General features: G+C 41.4%; 1 protein-coding gene across 1 annotated transcript; it reads left to right on the top strand.

Annotated features, from left to right (window-relative positions):
* The first annotated feature begins 287 nt into the window (after positions 1–287).
* Positions 288–9,414, top strand: TSEN2 (TSEN2 tRNA splicing endonuclease subunit). The gene is made up of 11 exons (XM_009877031.1): positions 288–461; positions 1,266–1,347; positions 1,967–2,003; positions 3,830–4,340; positions 4,447–4,524; positions 5,041–5,091; positions 5,745–5,883; positions 7,588–7,624; positions 8,244–8,355; positions 8,823–8,912; positions 9,355–9,414. Exons 1-11 carry the CDS (start codon positions 288–290, stop codon positions 9,412–9,414), a joined length of 1,371 nt encoding a protein of 456 aa, XP_009875333.1.
* The last annotated feature ends 883 nt before the right edge of the window (positions 9,415–10,297 follow it).

Raw genomic sequence — 10,297 nt, 5'->3', positions numbered from 1 at the left:
AGCGTGCTGTGGCAGCCCTGGGCTGAGGAACACCCCCAGCTGGTGTTTAGGGGGTGCTCTGCGATGCCCGAGAGGAAAAGATGGGCAGATAACAGTCGCTCATCACTGCTTGTGTTTGTCTGGCATAGTAATTACAGAATTAAACTCGGGTTATATTGTAGGATTGATTGCTGATTTGCTATTGGGGAAAAAATGTTGCTGAAACGTGACAGAATGGGTGAACTTCAGCTCCTGAACATTAAAATGCTCTGTTTCCACTTTTTAGGAGGAAGCTTTAACATTAGGAAATGGCAGAAGCAGCTTTTCATCCTCCGAGAAGGAAAAGAAGAGTGTTTGAGACCTATGAGGCTCCCTTTCCTGTGGATGTAGGTGGGAAGGATTTCAGAATATGCCAAGCTGAAATTATGAACAACAATGTTATTGTGAGGAACCCTGAAGACATTGAACAGCTCTATAACAAGGTGCTCTACCCTGCTTGTACAGTATTTTTAGTGTGCTAGACATAGGTAGAGCATAATACTTCTTAAAATCTGCCCGCTGTTATATTTTCCTTCCCCCGTAGCCTCCAGTGTTTTTGTGTATCTCCTTCCTCTCCTGAAACCAGTACAAAACATAATTCTGTGTCAAATGTGAAAAGTGTTTAATTCTTATCCCAGCAAGCAAATTCTGGAATGTAGTGATGTTATGAGCTAAAAAACAGCTGCAAAGACTCCATGTTTTTTACGCTTATTTCTCCTTTTAATGTTTTATGCAACTCTACAAAAGCATTTTCTTGTTTTTAAAGCTCAGGAGGTTTGAATGTTAATGTTTTATAAGTGTCTGTATCATTCTTTTAACTTCAGTGATTTCTTGCTGAGTAAAATAAGCTACATCAAGCCTCTTATGTCCAAGTGCCAGCTCACCACCATCCTTATGCGGTCGCTTTATCCATCTCTTTGGTTTATATTACGCATCATCACAGCACTGATACACAGGTGTTCTGCTTCTGCTTTCAAAAGTCTGCCTGGAGATGCTGACCGACAAATACTTAGAGCGAGGAAAGGGAGTCAACACCCTCCACCGGTTAAATCTTGGAGTGCAGGTGTTTAATGCTGAAGCAGTTGTCAGAAGCTAAGGCACAGCATTTGGGCAGAACTTAAATGCTGCAGGATTTCGTTGTTCGTTTGGGTTTTTTTTCAGCTGGTCTCAGCAGTAAATACTTTATATTTGGAAAGAGGTTAATTTTTGTTTGATGATATAATAAGGATTTTTCCATTTCTTTGAAGGGCTATTTTGGAAAAGGTATCCTTTCAAGAAGCCGGCCGGTGTACAGCATTTCCGATCCTTTGCTGGTTGCAAAGTGGCAAGGTAAAGTGTGCCCCTTTGGGCTTCCGTCGCTATTCCAATAGTACTTTTCAGTTTTCTTCGCTCATTGAAATTGCACGGTTATAAATTACACGTAGAAAACTAATCTCTCTACTGGGTCAGATCAAGGATCTCTCTCCCTCATACCTTATCTCTGCTGGTGACCAGCAAAACCCAGGAATGGGGAGCATAGCTCAGGAGCTCCCTAGTGCATGCTTGTGGCCTCACTGAATTGTCTAAGTACAGGTGTCATCCTTAAACCTCTCTTCCTGTAACTGTCCACATCTTCTTGGGTTTGATCGGTGGATTTTAGTGTCTGTGAAATCACAAGGCAAGGATAAGTGAAATTTTTATTCTGCTTATAGCCAGTTACATCTGGTCTTGCTTGTTTATAGACTGTCTTTCTAGAGGCCCTAGAGAAACAGCGTGTTTAGCTGGTGCAGGGTGTTTGTTATCTCCGGACCTTTTCTAGTTCTGCTGTGTCCTCGAATACAAATTGGACCACAGTGGCATAGAGGCTTTTAAGTGTGTGTAAATATTAGGCCACAGATTACCTCAGTGCTCAAAATCACATGAAAACATTTTTATTTTGATGAAACAATGTATGATTTTCTTTATGCAGGTGCTAATGTAAACATGCCTATAATTACATCAAGGAAGTAAGTCCGTTTACATTATTCTTGTGATTTTTTTAGAAAACGTGATTCTATTTTATGTTTTATCTTACTGGTTTTCAGATAGTTGGCTATCTAAATGCTAAAGACTTGCTTCTATTTCTTTGTATTTCATTTATAAATCACATTAGAAAAATCAGACATAGTCAGTGATATTCAGCATGATTTTCCATGTAAACTCGTGCGTATTGATTGCTGGCTAGAGGCCAAGATTGAGTGCATGCATAGTAGTATGGGTAATTAATTCATAAGAATATCAACCATCATAAACTTGTTCTTCAGCTGAGGAGGAGAAAGAGAAGTTTCTGGGGCAGGCTATTTAAAATAAGTTCCTCAATTCTTTACTGAATTAATATAGCGTGGGCTGAAGCAGCTGTTGAACTTTTATAATGCATAGAGAGATTTATTCTTTTTTTAAAGTCTTTGCTTTGGACCACACGTTTATTTTGATCTGTTTGAACAGTATGTGAACTCGCTGTAAGAGTGTGCAATTCAGTTACTCTATTTAACTCTAAAAGAATTTGAATTTACTTAAATTCAAGAGTTATGCTCCCTCAGTCCTCAACTTTAGGGAAGGCAAACAGTAGCAATACTACTACTACTGCTACAACAGTTACTACTGCTGGCAGAAGCACTTGTCTTTTTTCCTAGTCTTTGCGACTGCTTCGTGTGCCAGCAGATAAGGCTGAGCATCTGGGAAAGTGTCATTAGTTGGGTGCAGAAGGTACATCATGACTTGTGTCAGTAGAGACCTCAAAGGGCAAGTTATAGGATAATTAAATTGAAGAACAAGGAAGAGTCTGCTTTTTTGCTTGTAACAACAACAACAAAAATACAGCACTGAATGATGTAGCTTTATTGTGAGACTTCAGAAGGACTTTTATTTTGTGTTGACACATGCAATTTGCATTTAGTTGTCTCTGCAGTTCTTTATTACCTGGTCTGTAGTTGCTGTGGTAGGGTTTTATTTGAGGAAATAAAGAATCTTGTATTAGAGTTGTCCAGGTTTGAATAAGGACAGCTGCGCTCAGCTACCTGGAACTTCCACAGGATGAAGTTTGATATTTTCACCTCGATATTAATGCAATCTGCCAAGAAGAAATGAGTAATCGGGCACTAAAAACTCTTATCGTAAAGGAAGACTATTAGAAGTATTTACAGCTATCAGCTGCTGCCTCACTGACAGGGTTATTGTTATTTCGCAGGGATGTGAGAGTTTCAGCTAAAACTGAAGGTTAGTTAATGCGTAAGATTTTCACGCTGGTGGTTTTGCTATGCGCTCGCTGTTTCCAAGGCAGTTAAACCAGAGTTTGAAGATCCTGTTCTCGGTAGTTACCTGTACAATAGATGAGGCGTGTAAGAGATTTATGTGCAAAGTCTTGTTGCGTGTCTTAACCGTGCAAACCCTGACAGCGAGGTGGTTTTGTAGGGAATTCAAGCTTAAGGTTCCATGAGAGAAGGGAGGTTTTGCCTAGTGCTTCTCGAAGCTGTGTAGCAGTAGTCCTTGACGCGTGGTTCTTGCGCAGTGTTGTGTAACAATGTTTGTTGCCGCGGAAATTTAATATTTAAAAAGCAAGCCAAAGAAGGGAGCAAAATCTTGATGCTCACTGATATCTGCAGTTTCCTGAAGACTGGAGTCCTGTTACATCGTGCGTGTTCTATTTTGCATTACAGTTATTGGGGGTACATTCAGATTTGTTCTGTGAACTAAGCCGAGTCTTCCATTTTTGTTATTTTTCTGAGTGGTTTTTTTTAAGATGTTAAAGAATGTAATGCCCTGGAACTTCTCATATAAGCTACTTGTTTACTAGGTACCAACGTCATGTTCAGTGGGCTAAAAGTATTTTGGAAGCTCAAGGATTTGATGACAGCTCGGTTACCAAAATTCTTGAAAATTACACTAAGGCTGTTGAGCTGCCGCTTTTGGAAGAGAGTGGAGCTGAACCAGTAGGTAATACCTGCAATACAGAAAATACAGAACTTCCCAGGCAATCTTCTACAGCTCCTGGAAATGTAGTAGCCCAGAGCTCTGAGAATGAGAACGAAGGCTGCAAGAAAGTGTGTTTGGAAGGAGACGCAGCATCTGATCTCGTGGCTCCATGTGAAGAGCTGGACCAAGGTGACAGGAAGGAGAAGGCTGAAGTGTCCCGCCAGACGCTTGGCTCTGTCGGGTGTTGCGGCTGCGAGGCTGAGGGGAGCGCTGAGCAGCGGCCTCGCAAGATGGTCAAGTCTAAAGAGCGTGCTCCAGAATACGTGCTGGTGCAAGAGGAAGAAGAAGGTAGCCTATGCCCTGAGGATGACTCTGCTCACGCGCAAGGAAATGTGAGGATAAAAAGTGTCCTTTTAGAAAAATTACAGCATCATATTTTCAGAGTTCAGTATTTTTTCCTGTTTAAAGTTTTGGTAACGTAGTGAATTTTTCTTGTAGCTTGTCAAGAAGGAAAAACTAGTATGCAGAAGAAATCCATTTAGGATTTTTGAATATTTACAACTCAGTTTGGAAGAGGTACGTTTCAAGTACAGTGCAAGTTGTTTTACTTCTAGTCTGAAAAGTAAACATTAATCTGTGTTACAACATAATTTAATACCTGTCCCTAAAGCACAGACTTCTCCCATATCGCCTAAGTATTTGGATTTGTCTTAGTCCTGAAACTTGTTTATAATAACCTGTGATAATTACACTGTATGTTTAAAAAAAATAAATCTGTAGGACCCAATCCTATTTGCTTTAGGTGAATAATCCTACTGACAATGGCACCAGTGATAGGATTTAAGTATAGAAATACTATGAATATAACACTTACATAAATCCTACACCAAGAGTCTACAGCACATGCATAGATTTATTATTTTTTTGTAGTGCTGTGTCTGTTGAAGTGTAAAGGTCATGAAGAAAACTTCCAAGCACCTTGTTTGATGCCAATAGGATTCTTGCATAAAAATAATTTGAGCCTTTACTCTTGCATGGAATATAAACTTCACGAAGAGTCTATCAGTTAAACTTACTCTGTTTATTTTGCAGGCTTTTTTCTTGGTGTATGCTCTGGGATGTTTAAGTATTTATTATGATGAGGTAAGAGATTGGATTGATGTTTCATTACCAGGGTTACCACTAGTTTCGGTGTCTTTTGGTTTGAAATTTTTACCTGCTGTGGCAGTATTTTATGCTGTTAATTCTGAAGGAGGAAACATCAAGCAGAGTAATTAGGAGGTTTTTCTTAAAAGTGACATTTCATAAACAGAAATATCATTAAAGTTTTGCATTTGTCAAGGCAAATATATTTAAGCACCATCTTTCTGCAGAGAAAGGATCTTCTTGTAACTTAGGGAAAGCAGATACGAGAGGAGGAGTAATACGGTGAATTGTCTTCCCTTCCAGAAACAGGAAAAGTTGTTGGATTTTTAACCATTGATCTATGGGTATATCAAACTAGTATTAATGCAGTGACAAAGTAGTTGCAACCTGTACTTCTAGATTTACCAGATTTTCCTTTACACGAGAGCATTATGGAACTGATCGTGAAATGCTAAAAAGCAACAACAAAGGAAAAGTAAAACCAAACATAAAAAAAACCACTAAATGGAGGTTTCAGTGTTTTATCTAAGGATTCCATGTTTTATTGCCTGAAGTTCGTGCTCTTTGCAGTGCTGTTTGATATTTGGCTGTTACACTCAGCTGCACACAGCGTTCAGGATCCGTTAACGGTAATGCCTTTGTGATTTTAGGAGCCCCTAACTGTTTTGAAGCTATGGGAGGTTTTCAGCAAAGTGAAGCCTGATTTTAAAACTACCTACATGGCGTATCACTACTTCCGCAGCAAGGGTTGGGTCCCCAAAGTCGGACTGAAGTACGGAACCGATCTCTGTGAGTAGCTCCCTTAAAAAAAAAAGGAATCATTTGCAGCTGGCTTCTGTTCAGGCAGCGCAAGGCTCCAGTGCCAAAGACTAATTCAGCGAAGAGGAGCCCTGTGGCTGGAGCGGGCTCTGCTGGCTTGCAGCTGGCAAACCCCACTTTTGGCTGGACTAGGGGGTAGGATACGAGCGGAAAGTAACATCACGGATCCAGTAGCTGAAGAGAGAGCTTGAAAGGCCTGTTGTTTTGCTTCCTGGGGTTCATAAGTAATACAGGATTGCACGGAAATTCTCATCCCAAGTTTCTCTATCCCCTTCTGAACACACCCTCTGCAGTGTTAGCGTGACAGTCTGTGGAGTAGCAGGTTTGCATCTAGATCCCAGTTCACATCAAAGTCCGTTCATCTCATTTTTCAGTGGAAGTGGGACAGCTGCTGAACTTTCCCTGCATGGTTTTGGGTTGGTTTTATTTTGTTTGGGTTTTTTTTTTAGGCGGTGACTTGCTCGTTTGATAATGGCAGGGTTTTTACAGAAGTAATTAGTGTCCATAATCCCTTGCTAAGTGATTCAAGAACTACATCCAGCTCGTATCAACATAAACAGTGCAGTAATGCCTGTCATTAAAAAAAAAAAATCTCCCTTTGTGCACACTTTCCTGTAATGTAAGCACGCAAAGCAGCTGGTGTTATATGATTTGGGGGGGTTGCGTACTTGAGTACGTCAGGGCTGTGCTGAGGTAGTCTTTGAGATCAGTGTTGAGGTTTGGCTGAACTAGTCATCACTGTTCGTAGTACCTTGGCCTATAGGTGGAGTTTTGCTACCGGTCGCCTGATGTGTAGGTGAAACTGATACTAGTTTGTTCCCAGTTCGTTTGTGTTCTCCCCCGAGTTTGGTGTTAGTGTATCCTGCCTTTGGATTTGTGCCAGGCAGAGGAAGTGGATTCCTTTAAGGCTCGTCGGAGTTCTGCCTGACTCCTGAGCGTGTCTGGCTTCTTCGGTAGTACCACCTTGGAGTTGGTGTGACCACAGCTGCTTGTAACGGATAACTGGCAAATCGTGGTTGCAACTGGGAGGAAGTGCTGCTCCTCATTTTCCTGATCGGGTCTATGCTAGCCAGCTGGATACGAAAAGTTGCGCTAATTAAAGACAATCCCCTCTTGCAAGCTCATGGCAAAGGAGGAAGTGGAACCATTTGACTCTGTTGCAGCAGTCCAGCTGCACTGAAACGAGTCTTGTGTACCCTTGTATAAAGAAGGAGCTTTCAAGGGGTCTGGTGGCCAGCATGAAAGAACTTGTGCCCTGTGCCTCTCCTAAGATAGTGAGAAAAATTGCCTGGAACAGCATTCGATGGCTTATTGTGATCTTTTACTTGCACTCCAGTGGCTCAACTTCTGCTGCAAATGCAATGTTAAAAGCATGAGTCTGTTGCAGAAAAATTCCATCCTGCACGCTTTCCCATGGCAATTGCTCACTGTCCTTTGGCTTTTCTACTTTATCTTTTCCCTGAGTCCCCCTGCTGCACCCACTTGTTTTTTTTTCTGTCTCTTCTCACTCTCTGCACTTGCTGGCATGGCTTAATTCTGAGCAGAATTCAAAAGTGCTGAAGCTTTGTCTTGTGGAACTAAAACTTACAAAACGTTTGAAAATGTTTATGGACTGTGGTGCTACAGGTGGATGGAAACTGATTATCTAATGAAGGTGTTTCTCTTTCATTTCAGTGCTGTATCGAAAAGGCCCGCCCTTCTATCATGCGAGGTTTGAAGCTCATATTTCTGTTTGATTCTAGTTTCAAATTAGTAAATTTCTCTCACACAAAGCACATCTTTTTCACTGACTAGATGCATTCATACTTAGAATGCAAAATTCCATTTAGCAGAGCTACTAAAAAACACAATTCCATTGAATTCACAAAACAGTAGCAAGACATTAGTAAGTTGCATCAGGTATATTTAGCACCTATGTGACGAATGCGCTCAGGAGCATAATTCAATTTAGTAATTCTGACTTTTAAAAGTGTATAGTAGGGATGATTTTTGCAATTTAGGAGGAAGAACTTTTACGGGGTGCTAATTGTCTGTATTTTTTAGCTAGTCAGGTTGAACTCCTAGATAGCAAAGTGGTTATGAACATCAGATTGGCATTCATAAGAGAATGCTACAAACGTCAGCAGAAGACAGGGAAAATGCCAGTAAGCATCTTCATGTCATCATCTATCTCTTTTCGTAGTAGAAAGAGACTTAAGTTTCACAACTTGCTTACCGCATGCTGATGTATTGCTTAGCACCAGGTTTTAGGCACTAGTTCTTAAGTTTCATGATCTTCCTAAAATGCTCATTCTCTTTCCGTGAATCGTCCTGTCTGCTTTGCTTCCCAGCTACTCTGTCCTTGCGGAGTTAGTTGACGATAATTTTGAAGGTTCTCTTCGCAGACCGCTCAGCTGGAAGTGCTTGTCTGGGTTGAACAGAACAACTGTTAATGCTTCTAAGGTAAGTACAAGATGCCAGCTTTAAAATAGCTTCCAAATGCTAAATGTACAGTTCTGTTCGAAAGAACAGGGAGTTGGAGTAAGGCTGGAAAGAGCAGACTGACCAGAAACAGGATTCTGAAAAACATGTTGAGTTGCCTGTAGGCAAACAAGTTATTGTTTTGGGTTTTTTTTCTTTTGAACAGTGGAACTGAAAGTTTCTGAAAGATTTTCTCTGCATTAGAGCCTTGGACATAGTGCTTCCGTGCTCAGAGCCGCGGTGCTCAGGTCTTGCACTACGATTTTTGTTTAGTTTTAGCAGGATCCTGCTTCGATAAGGAAGATGAGCATGTTATACAGCTCTCCCCAGCTTGGTTTGCAGAAGGCACCCTGTGGGAGACTTGATACCTGCATTTCTAATTAATCTAAAACTCGTATAGAAAGAAATCGGTTGCAATTCATGTGTCTGTGTTTTCTGTTTACCAACAGGAACTTATGCTGTGCTATTTGATTAGACCGTCCGACATGACTGAAGAAGAGATGTCGACACCAGAGTGTATGAGAAGAATTAAGGTTCAGGTGAGTAATTACTTCTGTCCTTCGCCTGTGCAGCGTTGCCCAGGGCTAATGGAGAGACCGCTCGAGCTGTCACTGGCTCTTTTGCCTGCCCTGGGTTTCGCACGTGGAGCTCCTTTGTGCCCCATAGCACGAGAAGTGTGTTGCAGGCTTTTTAAAGATTTCACATCTCCTAATCTAAATTTTAATGTTGCTGCCACTGTGAATGTAAGCATTTGCTTGGGGAAACACAGATACCCATGGAGACCATAAGGTTTAATGTATGTTTGAAAATGGAGAAAAATGTGTGGACACCAGTTCACTTCAGGAACAAATGTAGTCATCTGAGTTTTTGCAGTAGTCCCATGATACATGTCAATTTGGTAAAGTCTTAATCCCCATCCCTCATCCATTATCCATACCTTTTTTTTGTCTGTCCATCGTAATTGCTGTTTTTAATTTTCAGGAACTGATTGTAAGTCGTTGGGTTTCTTCCCGTGAGCGCAGTGAGCAAGATGAATTTTGACTCTACAGGAAACTAACTTTTTTTAAACACCACTTCGTGTTATTTTTTTTACTTGATCTTCTCATGATGAACCATTGCCTCAGAACAGTTTCTATCAGTGTATTCCATTGGTATGTATAAATGCTATTTAAAATTAGATATATCTAATTACCGGAGAGAATGTTGTATTGAAAAACGTCACTGAACTGTAATAATGTGTATGAAGGGGAAAAAATTAAAGCTGTGTCCCAACTGAGAATACTTGTTTGTCTCCTTAAAGCTTACAAGCCATGTATGTTTGAGAGACTGTGGTGATTCACAGTGGTATTCTTAACGGTCAGACAGACCCAGGCGTTCCTCTGGGCAGACACTATGGCCTGCAGCCCAAATGCCTGCCCAAAAGCCGAAGCAGCATGGGATCAAACCGTTTTCTTGGAATACCTCTTCGGATTTGAACCTGGGAATTGTGAGGCTAATTGCATTCTGTAGCTCAGCGCGGGGCCCTGCGTTTCTTCAGAGCGAGGACTTAAACCTGACAGTCCTCATGCTTCGTGCTGGTTTTCACCGAGTTTGTGTGGAGCGAGGTGTAGGATGGCGCTGAGCTGAGCAGTTCTGGCTTTCTGTGCTGAGGGCCTGCTGCTTTCTAACTTCTGTCCAAGATTTAAAGATCTAGGCCGCAGGTTCCTAAACATGATGTTTACTGTTGCTAAGCCACATGTGGAAAACAAAGCAGCCAATCAACCCAGCAGGCATTCAGCCGTCTTCCAAGCGGAGGCAGGAGGTTTAAGTGTCAGCTACACCGCATTTCAAGTATTGCTGCTTTAGGTTCGGGCAGCAGAACTCCATCGTGGTGTCTGAGCAGCGGGCTTCCTTGCTTCACCGCGCCGTGAAGGTTTTTGTTTTT

This window comes from Apaloderma vittatum, unplaced genomic scaffold (assembly GCF_000703405.1).
Source record: "Apaloderma vittatum isolate BGI_N311 unplaced genomic scaffold, ASM70340v1 scaffold43299, whole genome shotgun sequence".
Lineage (NCBI taxonomy): Eukaryota > Metazoa > Chordata > Aves > Trogoniformes > Trogonidae > Apaloderma > Apaloderma vittatum.
The sequence above is the reverse complement of the archived record's forward strand: the minus strand, read 5'-3'. Positions and strand labels throughout refer to the sequence as shown.